Below are 21,666 nucleotides of genomic sequence, written 5' to 3'. Positions count from 1 at the left end.
GGTGTCAACCCCCAAAGAGGACCAGGCACCCCAAAAAGGGCATCCAAGAAAAATGTGGGACATGATCAAATAAAAGCTAAAAACATTCTTGTATGTGGATTTCATGTGGTTAATTTAAACACTATATTACTTTATTATTAGACTAAAAACTATATTACATATAATTTCCTCATTCTAAGGAAGCCATGTACTGCCCCCTCACAGGGAAAAGGAGGACATCTTAAGTTCTTTTTCAGGGACACAAGGCTAAAAATGAGGACTACCCCTGGAGAAAGGGGACATTGGTCACCCTGCTTGGGGATGTTTTGGTGCTCGCATCGCCTAGCTGGGTCTAGCATCGCATTGCCATTTCACCTAAAGCTTTTCTATTTGTTTTCTTAAAGACTGAGCTGTAGTGTGAAGGGTTGCTTGTGGAAGGGATCAGAGGTGGAACTAGCTGAATAAAGAGCAAAATTTGTATCTAGATCAACAGTTTCAGTCTTTTTCATCTCATAGCACACTGATAAGGTGCTAAAATTTTCAGGGCACACCATCAGTCTTTTGGCAATTGATAAGGCACACCATGCTGCTGGTGGGCGGGGGGGGGGAGAGGCTCACATCTCCCAATGGACTTACTAATATATGAGCTTCCCCCAAACTCCTGCAACATACCTGTGGACCATTCACAGCACACCAATGTGCCATGACACACTGGTTGAAAATCGCTGATCTAGATCATTGTTTCTCAAGCAGTGGTACGAGTACCACCGGTGGTACCTGAGGTGGTGTCTGATTGTGCACATAGGACTCCTGAACACTTACCACCCAACAGCAAGACTGGTGATGCAATACAACAAACATCAGTAGGGGATTTGACTCAGCAGGTAGAGCCTCAAAACATGTTTTCACATACTCAAAAAAAGCCCTTCCCTCTACCTTGAGCCTCTTACTGTTGTTTTGTCACATAGCATCTGGCCTCCCAATCCAGAAGAAACAGACAATGGCATGCAGTAGTCACAAGTTAGTTCCTAAGGGACTTCTAATAGGTGGATCATGACGAGCACTGAGAAACAATGGTTTTGATTGACTGAGTGGTGCCTGATGAACAGAATATGATATAAATATGAGTTGCAGTAAGAGAACCAAATCTTAAGTGGGGAAACTGAACAATAAAAATTAACTAGCTGGGGGGGGGGGTGGCCTACCTTTCATTGTTAGGGCTCCTGGACCTTTGTGTAGAGAAGGGACTTTCAGCAGGTGCAGCTTTTCTTCTGTGAGATGACAAGTTCTACCTGCTGAAATTTTCTCTTCTACACAATTATTAAAGGTCCAGTAATCCTAAAGTTGAAAGGTTGCCCACCCCTGAACTGGCATTTTGGCTTTTTGAAAATTCACTCTGAGAATGAAAAGGATGACAGTCTTTTGAAATTCTGTTGACCTGTATGACAAACTATTAGTAAATAATATTGTCACTGTTTCCAAACTGATGCGATGTTTTACATGTTGTGCTTTCACTGATGTTTGGAACAGATAAAAGTGATTATGTATCTCTACTTAAAACAGGAGCCCATGTATTCTCCTCTTTTATTTATTTACTATACTTGTATCTCACTTTTCTCCCTGAGGGGCACCCAAAGCAGCTTACAAACAAAAACCTCATTTAAAACAATGTTATATATGAACATTAAAGTAGACTTAAGCAATAGATCAACCTTAAAATCATAATAAAACACAAAACCAGCAGCATTAAGAACAGGTAGAGCCCATAAAATCTAAAATGGCAGAGAAACAAAAGACGCGGTTTTAAAAAAACAAACCATTAACTCAGAAGACTAATCTAAAAAGAAATGTTGCTAGGTTCTGCCAGAAAGCCTCTAAGGTGGGAGCAGCTTGTAAACAGCGAGGGAGTTCCATAAGGTCGCTACTGAGATGGCAGTATTTCTTGCTGTCACTCCTGCACCTCTGTAGGCGATGGTATCCATAAAATGGCCTTCTCCAAAGACTAGAGAGGATAAGCCACATTGTAGAAGAAGGCAGTTCCTCAGATACTCTGGCCCCAAGCAGTATAGTGCTTTAAAGATCAAACCCAGCACCTTGAATTGGGCCCTGAAGTGAATTGGCAGCCAGTGCAGCTGTTGGAGCAGTGTCCTGACAGAGCCAAATTGCCTACCTTCAGCAATTGCACATGTTGCTGCATTCTGCAGTAATTGTGGTTTCCAAACTGTCTTAAAAGGAAGCCCCACATATAGCTTGTTACAGTCTAATTTTGATATCACCATGGAATGGATCAGCATGACCAGGTCTGCACAATCCAGATATGGTTGTAGATGGCACACCAGCTGAAGGTGGGCAAACCACAGCCACCATCTGGGAATCTAGGAGCAGCTGCAAGTCCAGGCAAACCCCCAAGCTGTGATCCTGCTCTTTCAGAGGGAGTGCAATCCCACTCAGAGCAGGATGAGTCTAGCACCTGCATCTTGGATTTCCAAACCAGGAGGACATCTGTCTTGTCTGGATTTAATCTCTGCTTATTAGCCCTCATCAAGGTCCCAGCTGCCTCCAGGCAGCACTCCTGGGCCTCAACAGCCACCCTGGAATCTGGTGGGATGTCAAGGTAGAGCTGGGTTTCATCAGCATGGTGATGGCACTCAACTTCAAACCCTTGATGACCCCTCCCAACAATTTCATATAGGTATTAAATAGCATAGGGGACAGGATTGAACCCTAAATAGTATGGGGGTCAGCATCACCATCTGGGACCTATCTGCCAAAAAGGAGTGGAACCACTGCAGAATATAGGCTAATGGGTTCTGAGCTGTCTGAGACAGATCAGGAGAGAGACCTTGGGGTTCTTGTGGACAACCTGATGAAAGTGTCGACCCAATGTGTGGTGGAAGTGAAGAGGGCTTATTCTATGCTTGGGATCATTAGGAAAGGCATTGAGAATAAGAGAGCTAATATTGTAATGCTGCTGTACAAATCGATGGTTAGGCCACACCTGGAGTATTGTGTCCGGTTCTGGTTGCCACATCAAAAAGGATATAGTGGAGATGGAAAAGGTGCAAAAGTGAGCAACCCAAATGATTATTGGACTGGAGCATCTTCCCTATGAAGAAAGGCTACAGAGTATGGGCCTTTTCAGTCTAGAAAAGAGATGCCTGAGGGGGGACATGATTGAGACATAACAAAATCATGCAGGGGATGAACAGAGTGGATAGAGAGATGCTCTTTTCCCTCTCACATAACACCAGAACCCGGGGACATCTACGAAGCTGAGTGTTGGGAGAGTTAGGACAGACAGAAGAAAATATTTCTTTACCCAGCATGTAATTAGTTTGTGGAACTCTTTACCACAGTAGGCATCTTGCCTAGATGCCTTCAAGAGGAGATTGGACAAATTTCTGGAGAAGTTCATTATGGGTTACAAGTCATAGTAGGTATGTGCAAGCTCTTGGTTTTAGAGGCAGGCTGCCTCTGATTGCCAGATGCAGGGGAGGGCACTGGGACCCAGGTTGAGTCTGTTGTCTTGTGTGCTCCATGGGGCATTTGGTGGGCCACTGAGATACAGGAAACTGGACTAGATGGGCCTTTGGCCTTATCCAGCAGAATGCTTATGTTCTTATTTTCTTATGATGCCCCTAACCCCCAGCTCGGCCAATTGGGCCAGAAGGACACCATGATTTATGGTGTTGCGAGCCACTGAGATGTGCAGCAGGACTAACAGGGACTGTGTGCTGGCTAATACAGGGTCAGGAAATGCTTTGGGAATGGCAACAGTGGGCAAGGCAATCTACCCTAGATGTTTAACAAGAAGCCTGTAGTTCCAAGAATGAGTCATAACCTGGTTCATCCTCCTGGGAGTAGTTCCGCCTATCTTCTACTTCTGCCAGTGACAACAGCAGTGGTCAATTACATAGCAGGCTCTAGCTGAGGGGTGCCCAAACATTTTGGCAGGAGGGCTATTATCTCTGACACTGTGTTGGGGGACCAGGAAAATTGAATTAATTTATATTCAAAATTTGAATAAATTTATATAAATTTACATAAATGAATATATTAGAGATGGAACTAATATGAATGTTGTTCATAAAAGGCCTTGCACAAAGCAATGCTGGCCTTTCCTTCCCTGTTGCTGCTGCTTCACAGATGTGAAACAGCAAGCAGTGGAGGGACCCCTCAGCCCACAGCTCATGTGAGAGTTTGAACAGTCGGCTCTCTTGCTGACAGCAGTTGCGTCGGGCCAACATGGGCTCCACCAAGTGACTGGTGAACCACAGGCTCATTGGAGACTGGGATTTCCTTGTGGGTTGCAGTGAGGGTCCCTGAGGGCCACAAATGGCCCCTGGACCAGGGTTTGGGCACCCCTACTCTAGCCTAATGTACTGGTCAGTGGGGTACTGTGAGCCCACCTACATTAGAACATTGTTATGATTACCTCCCATAGCACTAACAACACTCTGTTTTCTACAAACATACTTGTAGCATTGCAAGACATATTGCTGTATCCTGGTGCTACTGACTTCTGAGATAGGCCTGATGTAAATAACATCCAGGGACCCCAAGGGAAAATGACTTGGGTGCAGATCTTGTTTCTAGCATTGTATCCACCAGTGGAAAAGGTGTGTGGGCTGACTGTCGCTTCTCCCCAGCCTTCAGTAACATTGAAGGAACCTGCTTCCCTTAGACTGCAATCCTATATGGTAATAAATCCCATTTAATTCAGTAGGGATTACTTCTGACTACACATGCACAGACTTGCGTTTTTCATCTCGTATATAAAGGAAGCTACAGGTAATTAAGTAGGAGATGAGAAATTGATTTGTAAACTGTATATTGATTTGAATTGGATATTGCTTATCTTTATCTACTGACTGAGGTAATGTAAGATTCTCTTGAGTTGAAAGTATATGCTGAAGTAATGGCTGAGTAAGGATTCGGGTTGAAACCAGGTGACTTAAAAAATGAATAGAATACAAGTGCTTGAAAATATAATTGGGCCTGTTGGGAATGCGGCACCTCCAGTCTGAAAATAGCAGTAATGATGTTTCTTCTGAAAGACAGTAAGCAACAGCAGTGCTGTACACATACATTCTGGTGCAGGTATTAAAAAAGAAATAAGTGATGTGCTTTGTTAGGTAAAATGACATTTCTGGACAAAAATCTGAAATTTTACATAAGAAGACTGAATTCTTCTTTAGTCCATCTTTGGTAGAGAAATATTATTCAGCTTATGAGGAAAACTGTAACGATGGCTATCTGATTTCGTTTACAGCACAAGAAATACATAAATACTGTATGCTATAGAACTATACTGTATCGGTTTGAAACTGATGGCAGCCTGTTTAATTTTGAAAAATGCCTGCAGAGTTGTGCATATTCTATGCATTTAGAAATCCCTCAAGTTTCCATTCAGAGAAGCGGAGTCTGCAGAATCTATAAATTCTGCAAATTTACCATGCAACCCTACTTAGATTTACTTGCAAGTTAAGTTCCAGTGGGGTTTACTCCTTAGGATTGTCATACAGTGCAATTGTATACATGCTTTTCTGGAATAATATCTACAATGGTCCTTATTTCCTTGTAAGTGTTTGGAATTGCAGCCTTAGTGACTGCTAGTCATAAGGAGACACCAGAAAGCAGCATCTGAAATCTCACCCCAACTGGGGGTGTTCTACAGCTTTCATCTGCTAAAGCTTTATGTGCAGTCCAGAATGTACTGGGGAAGAATTATCAAAGGGAAAAGGACAAACATAAACATAAAATCTTATTTTGTATAGCGCTCTGGCAAAATCTAATGACCTGGAGTAACTTACCATGATGATGAAACCTGATGAATCTGACCGTAAGATGAAAAGGCTTAGATGAAATGTACTACTATTAAGGATAATAAAGTAGAATGTGTTAATACTGGTCATTTCCTCATCCTTAAGGAAATGCCAAACAAAAACTCCAATGCAGGCTTATCTGTTCCTTTTGTCATCTTCCAACTGTAGCTTAAGTGTGGGGTCTTTTTCCTGTTGTCTTGTACAATCCGCTAGACATGATATGAATACTGCTTAGGATAATGTTTTCTGCAGCATACCTTCAGAACCCTTATGCTTCTGAGGTTCTGCAAGGTGGTGAATTTGACCCTCCATGTATTTGATGCACTTTCCCTGGTTCATCCTTAGTCTCCTGACACAAGTTCTTTCCTGAAATGTGCTGAAGCTGTGAGTGCTAAAGCTGCATTATTTATGTGGAACTTTACCAGTGCCTACAACAATGGTTCTGTTAACTGTGGCTTTTATTGCCTCTTCAATAGCTATCCATCTAATCCACTGCCTTTGGAACCAGCATGTGGTGATGTGCATTCTTTTTGTTTTGTTCTCTTCTCCCCCAATAACATCTGACATGGCCTGTTTGCTTTGACTCATTTAGGTAGATATGGGGCAGATTTTACCTTAGTGGTAGTCTGTTCTGAGCCTTCCTGTTCTCTTCTAGTGGCAGACTATAATGTAAGTAGCCAAAGGCTGTCATTGTTCTTGACTCTGTTGATTTATAGATAATTGATTTTAATCTCATTTTTCCCATCTCTCTATTTATTAAGAGTCTGTTGCCTGGAGATTGGAACGCTGCTTTCATCTTGTCTTTTTTGCTTTTGCATTGATACTGAACAATTTTTTTGTTTCAGCACCTTTCTCAACTGGTAACAGTTTGGCATAACCCAGAAAATGGCTTCAGAAGACATCACTAAACTAGCAGAGTCGCTGGCTAAGACCCAGGTGGGCGGAGGGCAGCTGAGCTTCAAAGGCAAGAGTCTTAAGCTCAATACTGCAGAAGATGGTAAGATTAATAGACTAATGTAGGTGTTATACCTTCAGGGGTTCAAAATAATTTATAAGCAGTAAATGAGAATTCTTAATAAGGTAGTGGGGTCCTGGAGAAGCCCAGTCAAAGATATAATAATAATAATTATAATAATAATAAAAAAACTTTATTTCTATCCCGCTCTTCTCCCCAAAGGGACCCAGGGCGGCTAACAACATGTAAAACAGATTAAAACATAATTTCACAAACAGATAAAAACACATTAAAAAACACATTAGCAGAACCCATAAAAACAGTAGTCAGATAAAAGTCAGAATAAAAGAGCATAAAACAGCAGTACTTAGAGGAATCAAGCCTGTAAAAAGCAACTAAAAGATGTATAAAAGATGTTAAAAAGGCCACAAAGTCAGAAGGCTTGATTAAACAACAAGGTCTTCAGGCCTCGCCGAAAAGTCTCCAGAGAGGGAGCCATTCTCAAGTCAAGGGGAAGGGAGTTCCACAACGTTGGTGCCACTACTGAGAAGGCCCTATTTCTTGCCGCCGCCCCACGTACCTCCTTAGGCAGCGGCACTTGTAAAAAGGCCTTCTCTGATGACCTGAGAGGACGAGCCGGATTGTACGGGAGTAGGCGATCTCTAAAATTGCCTGGCCCAGAGCAGTATAGGGCTTTAAAGGTCAAAACCAGCCTCTTGAATTGGGCCCGGAAACGAATGGGCAGCCAATGTAGCCCCCGGAGAAGAGGGCTGACAGAGTCAAACCGCCTATCTCCAGTGACCACACGGGCCGCCGTATTCTGCACTAATTGCAGTTTCCGAACCGTCTTCAGGGGCAGCCCCACATAAAGTGCGTTACAATAATCTAACCTCGATGTCACCGTAGCATGGATCACCGTGGCCAGGTCTGCACGATCCAAGTACGGACGCAGCTGGCGCACCAGCCGAAGTTGAGCGAAGGCCCCCCTATCCACAGCTGCCACCTGGGAATCCAGGAGCAGCTACGAGTCCAGGTGGACCCCCAAGCTGTGGACCTGCTCCTTCAGAGGGAGTGCAACCCCATTCAGAGCAAGCCGATAATCCAGCACCTGCATCGAGGATTTCCGAACCAGGAGAGCCTCTGTCTTGTCCGGATTTAAATTCAGCTTGTTAGCTCCCATCCAGATCCTCACTGCTTCCAGACAGCGCTCCAGGCCCTCAACCGCCACCCTGGAGTCTGGAGGAAAGGAGAGATAAAGCTGGGTGTCATCAGCGTATTGATGACGCCCCACTCCAAACCCCCGGATGACCTCTCCCAGCGGTTTCATGTAGCTATTAAATAGCATGGGGGACAGAATTGAACCCTGCGGCACCCCGCACTTCAAGGGCCAGGGTGTCGAACAGGCATCCCCCAGCACCACCATCTGGGACCAACCTTCCAAGTAGGAGTGGAACCACCGCAAAACAGTGCCTCCAACTCCCAGCTCGGCCAATCGGCCCAGAAGGATACCATGGTCGATGGTATCGAAAGCCGCCGAGAGGTCCAGCAGGACCAACAGGGACGCACTCCCCCTGTCCAGTCCCCGGCGTAGGTCATCCACCAAGGCGACCAAGGCAGTTTCCGTCCCAAAGCCCGGCCTGAAACCAGATTGAAAAGGATCCAGATAATCCGCTTCATCCAAGAGCCTCTGGAGTTGGGCCGCCACCACCCGCTCAATTACCTTGCCCAGAAACGGGATGTTGGAGACTGGCCGATAGTTGTTCAACACAGTGGAATCCAGGGAGGGCTCCTTCAGGAGGGGGCGAACCACCGCCCGCTTCAAAGCAGGTGGCAACGTCCCCTCCCCCAAAGAAGAGTTGACCACCCTCCCCGTCCACTCAGCCAGTCCACCCCGGGCAGCTCTTAACAACCAAGCTGGGCAAGGGTCAAACAGGCAGGCAGACGGCCTCACACTCCAAAGGAGTCTGTCCACATCCTCAGGCTGCACAAGCTGAAAAGAATCCCACAACACTGGACAAGCAGTTGCCAGGGGGACATCATCAGACATTGTCAATGTGGCATCCAAGTCGTAACGAATGCGATCGATTTTATCTGCAAAATGTTGCGCAAACACGTCACAGCGGCTGACCGTGTATTCCTCCTGGTCCACTGGCGGGGTCTGATGGAGGAGGCCCCGCACCACATGGAACAGCTCTGCCGGATGGCTATCAGTAGACGCAATGGTAGCAGAGAAGAATGATTTCTTTGCTGCTACCACCGCCACGGAGTAGGCTCTATAATGAGCTCTACTCCGTGTCCGATCGGATTCATCACGAGTTTTCTGCCACCGTCGCTCTAGATGCCTGCCCTGCCGCTTTTCATCATTTGCAGCTCCTCAGTAAACCAAGGAGCCGCTCCGAGTCTGCGACGTGGCAGAGGTCGCTCCGGAGCAATCTCATCCACTGCCCTGGACATTTCCCCGTTCCAGAGGTCAACCAGGGCCTCAGATGAGGTGCCAGTCTCGGCAGTGGGAAAATCCCCCAGAGCCCTCAGGAAACCTTCAGGATCCATTGGCCTCCGGGGGCGGACCATAGAAAACGGTCCCCCGCCTCTGCGGAGGTAGGAAGTCACAACCAGCCTAAACCTTACCAGGAAGTGATCTGTCCATGACAATGGAGTGATCTTGATCTCCTCTACATCCAGATCACTGCCCCCGTGCCCAGCTGTAAACACCAGGTCCAACACGTATATTTGGGTATATACTATAGTGATCTTTATAGTAAAGTATATTTCAAGGAGAAGTGTAGTCAAAATGCAGTCTCCAAGCACTCCATGTCCTATTGAGGACAGTGAGGTTGGAAGTAGAAGGAACATGGATTTGCATAGTCAGTAGCCGGTGCTTATTTATCAGTTTTGTACCACTAACTATACATACTGGTTACAGTCATTTAATTTTATGATAGACATCTAATCCATGTTAAACAGTGGAAACTCTGGTCAAGTACAATTTATGTTTTCACACCTTGCCACTGAACATCCTGTTCAGCATATGTAGATGTTACCACCATGTTTTCAGTTAGCAGCTAGTTGGCTGACTAACCAAGACCAACTAAAGGTGGTCTTTATTTGAGAATTAAGTGGTAACAGACACAAAACTTGAAGCACAAGGCACCTTTTAAGTTGTTGTCGTATATTTGTTGGGGGAACAACAACTTCTTCCATCTGTCCCAGTGCAGAATCATTTCTGTGGCTGTTTGCTGGTTTCTCCTCCATTTGTCTTTTTTTAAATTTGTAAGCTCATTTGGGACAGGAAATCATATTTTTTCTTTCACCTCTGTTATGTAAATTGCTTTATGAACTTTTTTGTTGAAAAATGATGTGCAAATGTGGTATATGGCATAATGCCATATAGATAGATCTCACTGCACCAGTCTCTCTTTGAAAACAAACTTTTTGAAAAAATATAAAATCTGTCATTTACCTACCTGCCCTTTGGTTCTACTTCATGAACTTGACTGCATGTGAAACATCCTGAGGGTGGGGAGGTATTGCTCTGCCTGTGGTGGTTGTATAACCGACCTTGTGCACCAAGCAGCAGTGCAGAATGGAGTGCCTGGAAGAATCCCTTTTTTATCAAACATGGGATGGCAGGGCAGTGGCCTCCACCAAGCTAGTGGGAGAATCTAGCTCTTGCTAACTCTCACAGTTCCCAGGAGAGATGCTCTCTGTCTAACTGTTTGCAGATGTACCTGTAATCTGTTAGATTGCAGGTTCACATCAAAATAACACAACCCAAGAGTGACCAGGAAATTCATTTATTACATACAGTTACAGAAGGATAAAACACATAGGCACAGCCTCTCTTAAATACCCCAAATACTGCACCCCATTACCCTCTAATTCTTCACACCTGTCCCAGATCATTCCAACTACATTCAACTATTCTGTAGACTCACCCCAGATAATTAACCCTTCATACACAACAAATCTCCAGCCCTGTATCTCTTGGAACAGGCAAGCCAGGAGCCTTACACTGTCTGCTATTTATACAATTTTTTTTCTCCTGACTGTGTACAGGGCAGGCTGTGTAAAGTTTTAGAGCTGGTTCAAATGCTCAGGTGAGGTTGGAGGAACTAGACACACGAGTAGTGTAACGTCTTCAGATCTCTCCTCTGATGGAAATCTCTGCATCCCAAATTACTTTTGAAGATTTTTGATCTCACCATGGGTGATATGTACCACCTTTCAGAAATTTAAACATTGTGGTTTGAAGACAACTTTAAATTCTGGTTCACTATGGAGTGTGCATGTTTCACAAACACTTTGTCACATGATGAATTTGAAGTGCAATAGTTTCTGTCCACTGAAGAAATGAGATGAATTGGCCATTGGGCTTGGGAATGCTATTTAAGTTGTGCTTGCTGACCTGGGCTTCTGGCCTACAAATAGCAGTATCGGTTCAAGGCTAATGGACAAGTTCTCTGGAGGCCTGATCAGGCCCCCAGACATCTCCAGTACATTGTTATTGCCGATGCCACACTCCACACGACACAATCTTTTTTTGTTTTCAGGTCCAGTAAGTCAAAGTCTTCAGTGTTTCACTTAATTGTTACACCAATAACAAACTTGGATTATTGACTTTATCATTTTGTATGTGAAATGGAGCCATGTCAAAATGAGCCCTTGGTACACAAAAAATAAATGTTTGTAAATTTAAAAGAGATGGAAAAGGACCACTCACACACAAGCCTTCTGTGAATGGAGGATGCTCTGTGGCTCCCATGAGCCATGGAATATATTGCTGTCTCAGGGGGGTGGGGACCAGCAGAATTCTGTAGAACTTTGGGTGCCCTTTGGGGAGAAAAGTGGGGGAAAATTGGGGAACTTGTACAGTTTGAAAAAAGCTTTCTTGCTTCAAGTGTTTTGGTAAAAATCTTGTTGGTAGGTAGTGAGAAAGGAAAGATTGGCAGAGGGCAGCAATGGCATGGAATCAGTGTGAGCAAGGAAGACAGGGATATGCAGAGAAGGTGCAGATACTCAGCACTGGATTCTTTAGCTGTCTTTTCTTTCTTTTCCATGGGGTGTCTCTTCATCCATGAGAGCAGGAAACTATTCTTAAAAATGACTGATTGCCGTAAAACCTAATCCATATCTGAATCTGGGCTACAGGATCCACTATGGATTCTGAACAGTAGGATGCATGTGTAGCTGTTATTCCTAAGAAAATACTTCCTGTTTGGTCCCCCAAGGGAGAACCCATAAGGCTTATGAAAAGCTTATGAGAATAATTTTGGAAGAGATTCTCCACCTTTCCTCAGTACATAGCCTAGACTGTATACAATTGTGCCTTCAAAACTTTGAAGAAAATTCATGTTTCACTGCTCTTTGAGATCCAGGATAGTGTAGTGGTTTGGAAATTGGACTTAGACCTGGAAAATCAGGTTCAAATACCCACTTGGCCATAAAGCTGGGTGAAATGGGCTATGTCAGAATGCCAGATGCAAGGGAGGGTACTAGGATGCAGGTCTCTTGTTACCTGGTGTGCCCCCTGGGGCATTTGGCACAGCTCCCTGGGGCTGTGAGATACAGGAAGCTGGACTAGATGGGCCTATGGCCTGATCCATTGGGGCTGTTCTTATGACCTTGGCCCAGTCTCTATCTCTCAGCCTTACCTACCTCTCAGGATTCTTGTGAGAACAAAAGAAGGAAAGGAACCCTGAGAAGGGCAGTATAAAATTGTGAAAAACAAATAATGATGCCTAAATTAGAGAAGAAATAAAACTCTGCTTATTGTGCACAGCTGAAGAGGTGATTAAGGAGATTGAGGAGTTTGATGGCCTGGAAGCATTGCGTCTGGAAGGCAACACTGTAGGAGTGGAGGCAGCAAAGGTCATTGCCAAAGCTTTGGAGAAGAAATCTCAACTGAAGGTGAGACTCTCAATGGAAGATGAAGGGTAGAGTAGAAAACTTTGACCTGCACAATATTATGAAAATGTACCTCAAACACATTGACTTGACTAGCAGGTAAAGCACGCTGAGGAATCTGGTTGATCCAAATGAATGGCAAGCATAAAAAAAACCTTTGACATTGTCTTAACAGTTTTGTAAGTTATAAATGGCAGTTATGGTAGTGCTTCCTCCAATTATATTGGAGAATGAATATTGGTAACAAACTGAACATAAATATAGCCTTGTTATCAAGGTGGGAGCCCAGAGTTCTTCTATGAAGCAAAAGATCCTAGCAGAAGCTAATCTTAATATGTAAATTGATCCTGCAGAGTTTTTTTGGTTTTTATTTTTTTAAAAATTGTATGGTATGCTTATGGTCTTGGGTTAGGCCTGGAGATGATGTGTGTGCCAACAGCCTACCCTAGTCCTATGCCTTTCTTTTCCTGAAAATGAGGTATCAAAGTAACAATTGTAAAACAATTGGTTTTATTGATGCAGTACAATTGGTGCAGTACAACACTATCTTGCACTGGAGCAGGCAAGCCAGGAGCCTTGCACTGTATCCAGCACAAGATAGGGCTGCAAACTGGCTCAGCCAAAGGTAAGGGCAAACTCTTCCCCTTACCCCCAGGTAAACCACTTCAGCCCTTATGGGTCTCCTTGGACTTGCGCCACCCCGAACCTTGCATCGGCTGAGCTTGGCTGACGCAAGGCTCGTGTCTCCGTGGGCTGGCGTGCCTCTGCAGGCCTACCTAACTCATGAGGAGGTACAAATGTGCCTTACGTTTCTGATCCTGAGGACCTCAGAATTGTGCCCACAATGAGTTAAGCTGGGGGGGGTGCAGTTTCATATGGAGGTTTTTGTACTATCTGGATAATTTCCCCATCTTCAAAGAGTAATTCCCCTGGAATTATTTTGGTGCCTTGGTCTTGCAAACCAAAGTTCTCATGGATGCAAACACATGTGGTGACAACAATTCCAAAAGCCATTCTGCATGTCCCTTTGAAGTTTGGTGATCTTCATGGACCTCTTAATTCTTTTGTATTATTGCTGTGCACTATTAAATAGCTCTTACATTGCACCTTGGAAATTATTGTTTCTTTATCAGCAAAACAAACTACGTATAGTTTGTCTAGTTCTGCATTTTGTTCACTAGTTATCTCACAAATGTAAATTTCTTGTAGTATATGATGAATGTACCATTCAATGTATTTTTTAGTTTTAAGCATATATCTCTTCTTCTAGAGGTGTCATTGGAGTGATATGTTCACTGGGAGACTGAGGACTGAGATTCCTCCTGCTCTGGTAAGTGCAACACTTGGCTATTAATGAAACTGATGAGGCTGTATTATGCATTAATAATGCTCTTAGCTGGGATCTTTCTGAAGTTAAAGGGCAGGAATGATTTCTGAGCACAGTGATTAACAATGGAAGGAATATATTGCTGCTTTTACAGATACTCTGCTTGTAGAAATCCCCAGTTCAGCCCTGGGCGTTATCAGTCAAAGATCTTGGATAGGAGAGCTGCAAAGATGTCTGCCTGAGAGTCTTTGCTAATCATCAGAGTAGACAGAATGTGAATAGAAGTACAATGGTCTAACTTGATATGCAGCCTCCTGAGTTCATTAGACTTGAACAGTAATTCTTAGAGGATCATTGTCCTATTTCTTTGAGCAGACAAAGCAGAGAAAGGAGGATTCTAGAATGAGTATAGATCTAGTAGTAACAAAGTCTTTGAGGACTTGCTCCTCAAAGCAATATGTCATTTGTCTAACCCTCTGGTTATCTTGCAGATTTCTCTTGGAGAGGCTCTTATTACTGCTGGCTGCCAGCTTGTAGAGCTGGATTTGAGTGACAATGCCTTTGGGCCTGATGGGGTGCGTGGGTTTGAGGTGTTGCTGAAGAGTCCTGCCTGTTTCACTCTGCAAGAACTCAAGCTAAACAACTGTGGCATGGGCATTGGTGGTGGCAAGGTAAAGGGCATTTCCTGGATCTGCGTTAAACCTTGTTGGTGGTTTTTAGTTGTCTTACGTTTTCACAAGGTGATTGGGGGCTAGATCTGTTTTTCTAATAGAAAAATCTGTCTTGTAGCAGACACTCAAAAGCAGTATCGGAGGCATCCTCCTCTAGCTATAGAGCAGTGTTTCTCAGTCAGCCTGAATGTACTGCTGGTGGTACATGAGGTGGTGTCTGTTAGTACATGCAGGACCTCCTGACAGTGAGACCAGCACTGCAATGTGACAAGCAACAGTAGGAGGCTCAGTTCAATGGGCAGAGTTCCAGTGCATGCTTTTTGCATACTCGAAAAAGCCCTCTGTGAGCCTCCTACCGATGTTTGTTACATTGCATCTGGCCTCCCAATCCGGAATAATTGGCAATGATGTCATCACCAGTTATTTCCAGTGGTACTTGGATAGGTGAACCATGTGCAGTGGTACAGCGGGGTATAAACATTGATAAAAATGATAGTGGATGCTTGGGAGTATAAAATCAAAGCCCTGATCTGTGGGGGTTGGGAAGAGCTTTATTGCAAGTGCAGGGACAGTTGCAGACAGACAATACAGTGGGTCCTTGTTGTCTGTAGGGGTTTCATTCTGGAAACATCTGCAGACATCAGATTCCATGAATGCTGGCATCCCAGTGGTGGCAGGGCCCAGGAACCACAATCACTCACCTTGATGCCACGCCGGACCCTCTGGAGGTCACATTGGCCTGCGGCCCCCTCCATGGGCCTCCCTGCCTCCTCAGGAGGCCTCCTGGATGCGATTGGAAGTTGCAGACATGGACTGGTAGTGGCTTCCAGTCACGTCCTGGAGGCTTAAGGCACAAGGGAAGTGTCTGTAGATGGTGCAATCTGCTGATGCTGAGCCCATAGATTTGGAGTGCCCACTGTACAACCACTGCATGTTACTGACCAAAATTCTCCTTGTGATGTCACAGCTGGCAATACCTTTAGTGGTGTAAGGTTTTCCTAGCGAAGAATTAGCTCTGTGTTGTGTGTGGGAAGTAGCAGCTTAAATAGCCTTGTGGAGCTGGATCTTTCAGGTTTGAATGACATTATACCAATGTAAGTACTGCTTATGTCCATTGTTTGTGCATCATTCTTATTTTAGATCTTGGCAGGAGCTCTGAAAGAATGTCACAGGAAGTCAAGTGCTCAGGCCAAACCTTTGTCTTTGAAAGTATTTGTGGCTGGCAGGAATCGCCTTGAAAATGATGGTGCAACTGCTCTTGCTGAGGCATTTAGAGTAAGTGCTAAAAACATACCTTGTGACAAAGCAATTAAGGCTGCAATCCTATACCTGGGAGTAAGTCCCATTGTCTGACTATGCGTACTTCTAGTATGCATAGGATTTTACAAAGTGATATAACGGATCTGAAATCTGTTATATGAGAGAGGAGTCTTAATTGATATAAAATTTATAAAGTACATAACAAAACCTAGATTATGCTGCTTGTCATCCATACATGTGCGTAATGCTCCTTTTCATACAACCTTGGGCTGTCTCATAGTGAACAGTTTCAGAAATGAACAAGTGGCTGCGGCATCAAACAGAACTATCTGATGCTCCTTTGGTCACAGCTGTGAATGCTGCTATTGGAGTTCTCCTTAGTATCATACATGACTCTTGCTGGAGTGTATTTTCTGTTCGCTTGCTTGTCTTCCCCATTTTCCTTCTTGAATACATAGTGGTGGCTTACCTGGAGTTTACCCAATAGCTCTCTGGTGTGTTTGGTATATTCTTATGAATCAAACTTTTTTGTAAAAAACTGTTTTCCTGATACAATGTTTCTCAAGCTGTGGGTCAGGACTCACTAGGTGGGTTGCAAGCCAATTTCAGGTGGGTCCCCATTCATTTCAATATTTCTAATAGAAGCTACTATGGTATTTGGGGAAATAGTACACATCTGTCCTAACAGGCTACTATGTATATGCTTTTAACAATGATAGTAAATTGGACTTACTCCTGGGAACTGTGGGTAGAATTGCAGCCTAGGATAGTTAAAAATTTTCCTGCTTGATGTCGCTTTCGGTCATGACATCACTTCCGATGAGTCCTGACAGATTCTCATTCTAAAAAGTGGGTTCCAGTGCTAAAGGTTTGCGCACCACTGTCCTGATAGATATGAGGAAAGAGCTTAAGCCCCTTACAGCATCTCCCAGTTTCTCCATGTCATCCTTTCAGTTGTGGAAAATATTTATTATTTATTCAACTTTATTTATATATTGCTTTTCAACAAAAAGCTCATAAAGCAGGTTATGTAGCTAAATTGAATGAAGGCCCTATCCCAAAAGGGCTTGCGTTCTAATGTAGATATAGAAAAAAATATAATCAAATAGCCACTGGAAAAAATTCTCTGCTGGGGTGAATGGGGACAATTGCTCTTCCCTTGTTAAGAGAGGAGTATTACCCCTTTAAAACTCTTATGTCCAGTTAGCAGGGATTCCTGCTGCATGTGTTAGGCATTGTCTTCTCACTGCAAGAAAGAGGAGACAAAGCATGTTGTGGCAAAATGTCTAAAACGATATGCTTTTAAAGATATTTAAACATAAAAACATTTTTATTTTGCATTGCATTCTCATTTGAGTCTTGTGCAATGAGGTCTAGAAATTAGATTTTCTGTAGGGTTGTGGCTTTTTTTTTTTTTTTAAAGGCTCTTTACACAAGGCACCCTATACATGAATCCCAACACTTGTTCACTCTGGAATATGGGGTATATGAGGGGTGGTTTGAAATGCTGAAAATCCTGTTTTCTTGAAAGACTGGTATTCAATAGGATCATGCAGGATATTCAGTGACCATAGTAGCTGATAGGAAGAATAGTATTATATCATTAACATGAGCTGCTTGTGTAATTTACTTATGGGGGGGGGGGGTTCTCCCATCTTTCACTGGGTGCCCAAGACAGCTTACAATCAGAATAAAAATACAATTAAATAATAAGTGCTCCAACTGCCATTTTAAAGAATGGACATGGGGAAATAAGTCTCTTCTCACTCACTCCCTTACCTTGTTACCAGACAGGGCAATACCAGATGTTTTTCTCTGTGGGTAGAGTGCCTTCTCCTAGCATGGGATAGTCTGTGACTCCTAGGATAATCTGTGGTTCCTGGTTTTTCCTACCAGCAATGACAACGGATGAGTTCTCTGCATGGGAAGACTGTGCTGCAAGATGTCTGCTCTACAGTCCTTAAAGCAATATAATGGCTTTCCTTGCTATGTGCTCTTTAGGTCATTGGGACTTTGGAAGAAGTCCATATGCCACAGAATGGAATCAACCATCCTGGAATCACAGCCTTGGCTCAGGCTTTTGCTGTCAATCCCTTGCTGAGGGTGATCAACTTGAATGATAATACTTTCACAGGGAAGGGGGCAGTGGCCATGGCAGAGGTGAGTTCTTAATTCTGACACCTTTTTCTGTCCATAGTTACTTGCATTAGAGGTGTGAGATGTTGTAGAAGAGGAAGCAGTTTTCTCAGAATTAAGTTGGCCTTGCATGTTCTGAGTGATTTCATGTGTTCCATTCAGGCCCTGAAGAAGCTTCGACAAGTGGAAGTCATAAACTTTGGTGACTGCCTGGTACGTTCAAAGGGTGCCGTTGCCATTGCTGATGCTGTTAAAGAAGGGCTTCATAAACTAAAGGTATTGACTACAGCATAGTATTCCCAGATATTTAGTATAGCTATTGAGAGAACTCTGATAAAATAAGAACTGCTTATTCCCCTATATTCTGAAATCCTAAATTGGGGATGGGCAGAGCACATGACCATATTGCTTTGTGCCTTTGGCAGCAGTTCATCTTGAAACCAAAAGTCCTGTCATCAAACTGTTGATGTCCTCAGCCTTATAAATAAACTTTGATAAGATGAGATATAAACGCTTAAAATAAAATCATGAACTGAAACAACAGGAAAACCACAGTGCATTAATTAATGCTGCAGCTTTGCCAAGTCACTTGACATTTATGTGTGTAAAGGTTGTGTATTCTGTCTGGTGAGAAAGTAATGTTTTGTGTCTAATTTGAAGAAAATCTAGTTTAAGGACAACATATTGAATATAAAACCACAATAAGTCAACATGAAACCTCACTAGGATTAGTTCTTGTGGGTCTGGAAACTAAAGAGTATTTACAATTTGAACAAACTCTAGTTGACTTAGGGCGCAATCCTAACCCCTTATGTCAGTGCTTTCCAGCAATGGCATAGTGGTGCCAATGGGACATATGCTGCATCCTGCAGTTGGGTGTCACTCACGGAGGCCTCCTCAAAGTAAGGGAATGTTTGTTCCCTTACCTCAGAGCTGCATTGTCCTTATGTCAGTGCTGGATTCTGGGAAGGGGTTTCCCAGTGCCCGCGGGGGAATCAGTCCCCCCGAAGGACCCTCCTCCACCGGTGGCTCCACCCTGCCAGGCCCCCCATCCCACCCCTTTGGGTATCCAGGGACCACGGCGAGCTTCGTCGCCCACTGACGTCATTAGGCAGGGATGCCTAAGTTTACCAGTCCGGCCGGCTGTCCTTTGCAGCCGGCCGCCTTATTGTCACTGTGGAGATGCGCCACTGGCGTGGTTGGTTTGGGAGGGGTGGCGGCCCGCCGGCCCGAGCAGAGGGTCGCCTGTATCCTGTCTGCCGGGCAAGCCAGGCGCAGGCTTGCCCCGTCCTACCTCTTCCTGGGTGGAGGGGCCAGCACTACAGCAGGCGGGACGGAATCTCCACCTGTCCCGGAAGGAAAGGGGGATCTGTGACCAGGGGCCGCTCCCCTCTAGAGGTAAGTCAGGGGCCCCAGGGAGGTCATCCCCTGACACCCCCTTGCCCTGGATGTTTTACTAGCTTTGTTGCATTCCTATCTTAGTACTGTGCCATGTAAATTGTAAGTTCACCTGACCTGCTGTTTAAACTGAGCTGATTAAACTTTTCTCTCCAGTAATCATAGGAAACCATACCTTCTGTCTCTTAGGAACTCAACTTGTCTTTCTGTGAAATCAAGCGAGATGCTGCTTTTATTATTGCTGAGGCTGTTGAAGACAAAAGAGATCTAGAGAAGCTGGATCTAAATGGTATGGAGAGTATGGTGTTGAGGTTGGTTGACAGCGCCATATTAGTAACTAGAAGCCTGCAGCCAAGTCATTGACTGGTTTACCTGTAAAACTTGCCCTAGTTCCCTCTTCTTTCATTTCTCTTTCTGTATATCTGTAGTAGTTCTCAGTCTGTTACCTACTCGGTATCCTTCATTCTGCCCCTCTAATCTGGGCGTCCCAAACTTCTAGGATCTCATCCCAGTTCTCAACTTGACTGAACAAAGCTATTTTAGTCCCTAGCACTTGTGTGAAGTTTTAATTCTAGCACAGCTGACTTTGACATTGGATCGCAAAGTGGCAGCTTTATTGCATGACACATAGATATACTGTACATGTGTGCATGGTGATAGTTGCATACCAGGTGAGTACTATGATCCCCATGTCGTCTTGCTTAGAGTGATGGAAAGGAAGCATCAGGTCTCGCAGGCCTTTACGGAAAAGACTAATCTTTGGTTTATCAGAGCAACAGTAATCTCCCCCCCCCCGGTCATTCACTGGCTTAGGAGAAATTCAAACCTGTAAACGAGGCCTTATCCTAGTCGCCTCAGACTACAAGTGATCACATTGGTGAGTGCAAAAGAAATGCCTTCAACCTTGACTTCCCTCACCAACTTCATTGCAAATACAATCATGAGTTTTATTTTAATTGAAGCACAGGTCACCAGAGCAATTAAGCCCTGCTGCACCCTCCTAAGGGTACAAAACAGAGAGCACCCTTCTCCAACCGGGGATGACCCATAAGTGAACAGTTCTTGATGAGCTTACCCTATAATAGCTTCTGCCTTGCTGTGTGGATATTTTGGCTGTTAAGCTGGGTCACAGGCCCCTCATGTAACCATCTGCACCTTCCCCTTTGCTCCCTGGGCCTTGTGCTGCCACCACTTGTGGACAGTTTGGGTCCTCATTGCTGCAGATACCCTGTTCCTTCCATTACCCCAAAAAATGCTGTGCCATCTGGCACCCAATATAGGTATTGGGCTTCTTTTCTCTTTCTATTCTTTCTTCCTTGTTCCATGCACCCTTCCTCAGAGCCAGATGACAGACTACAGCTCACGCATCCTCTGAGCCACCCTATAAGAAATCTTCACTTGAGTGGTTTTGTGCCATCCAAGTGAATATTGGGTTTCTTGCCTTTTTTCTTTCCCTGAAACTAGCTACGATTGCAGTCCTGTGCAGAATTAATCAAAGTTCATTTATCTGGGAAACTAATTTGGCAGTTTGAGGACAACCTACCTGTTCAGAACCAGGGAAGGGAGCTTTTGGGTATCTCCCACAAATATTCCAAGGAAAGAAAGTGTTGCAAAAACTGCATATTCCACATGCACCAGTTTCCTATTTTCTTTGAGCATAGGAAAAACATACCCATTACCACCCAGAGCACATCTGTTCTGCGTATTGGGGGTGCATATGATGGCTTGCCCCTCTCAGGACAGTGTGCCCCCCCAGGTCTGTCTCCTTTCCAAAACCTCGGGTAGTGAGTGGGTCCAGTGTTAGAATCTTTTTACTCCCTTCTCTTCACCACTGAAGTCTTTTGTACCCTGTTGATAAGTTCTGTTCTTTACTAGGGGATTCCCTCTATTTCGTGGGGCACCTTCAGGTCTGTAAAATCTGCAGTAAAAACATGGAGATGAGCTTAATGGAGGGTGGATGAAGATGTGCTTAATGGAGCGTAATAAACCCAACACATTGGCCACGCACATGAAGCCATGGCAAACTGAGCAGAGAAAGAGAACCATCCTCAAAACCTTGGGTTGGGTGGTGGGGTGAAATGGCACCCAAGAGCAACATGCCTCAACTTGTTGACTCTTAAAAATCAAACTTTCTCATGAAAACCTATGTCTGATTAGATCATCTCGGGACACTCACGTAATACCCCAACCTTCTTCCGCCTCCAGATCTGC

At 44.3% G+C, this 21,666-nt stretch overlaps 1 protein-coding gene across 2 annotated transcripts in view; it reads left to right on the top strand.

Annotated features, from left to right (window-relative positions):
• RANGAP1 (Ran GTPase activating protein 1) overlaps window positions 1-21,666 on the top strand; it is a 53,206-nt gene that overhangs the window by 650 nt on the left and 30,890 nt on the right. For both annotated transcript variants that reach the window (XM_066633697.1, XM_066633695.1), the window contains exons 2-9: window positions 6,650-6,801; window positions 12,539-12,666; window positions 13,934-13,993; window positions 14,482-14,661; window positions 15,802-15,936; window positions 17,923-18,081; window positions 18,220-18,333; window positions 19,645-19,744. In XM_066633697.1, coding sequence (XP_066489794.1) covers window positions 6,690-6,801; window positions 12,539-12,666; window positions 13,934-13,993; window positions 14,482-14,661; window positions 15,802-15,936; window positions 17,923-18,081; window positions 18,220-18,333; window positions 19,645-19,744 — 988 coding nt within the window. In that variant the 5' untranslated portion in view covers window positions 6,650-6,689. The remainder of the gene's footprint in view (window positions 1-6,649; window positions 6,802-12,538; window positions 12,667-13,933; window positions 13,994-14,481; window positions 14,662-15,801; window positions 15,937-17,922; window positions 18,082-18,219; window positions 18,334-19,644; window positions 19,745-21,666) is intronic.

The sequence above is a fragment of the Tiliqua scincoides genome, chromosome 7, assembly GCF_035046505.1.
Source record: "Tiliqua scincoides isolate rTilSci1 chromosome 7, rTilSci1.hap2, whole genome shotgun sequence".
Classification (NCBI taxonomy): domain Eukaryota; kingdom Metazoa; phylum Chordata; class Lepidosauria; order Squamata; family Scincidae; genus Tiliqua; species Tiliqua scincoides.
Note: the sequence above shows the minus strand (reverse complement) of the source record. Positions and strands in the feature narration are given on the sequence as shown.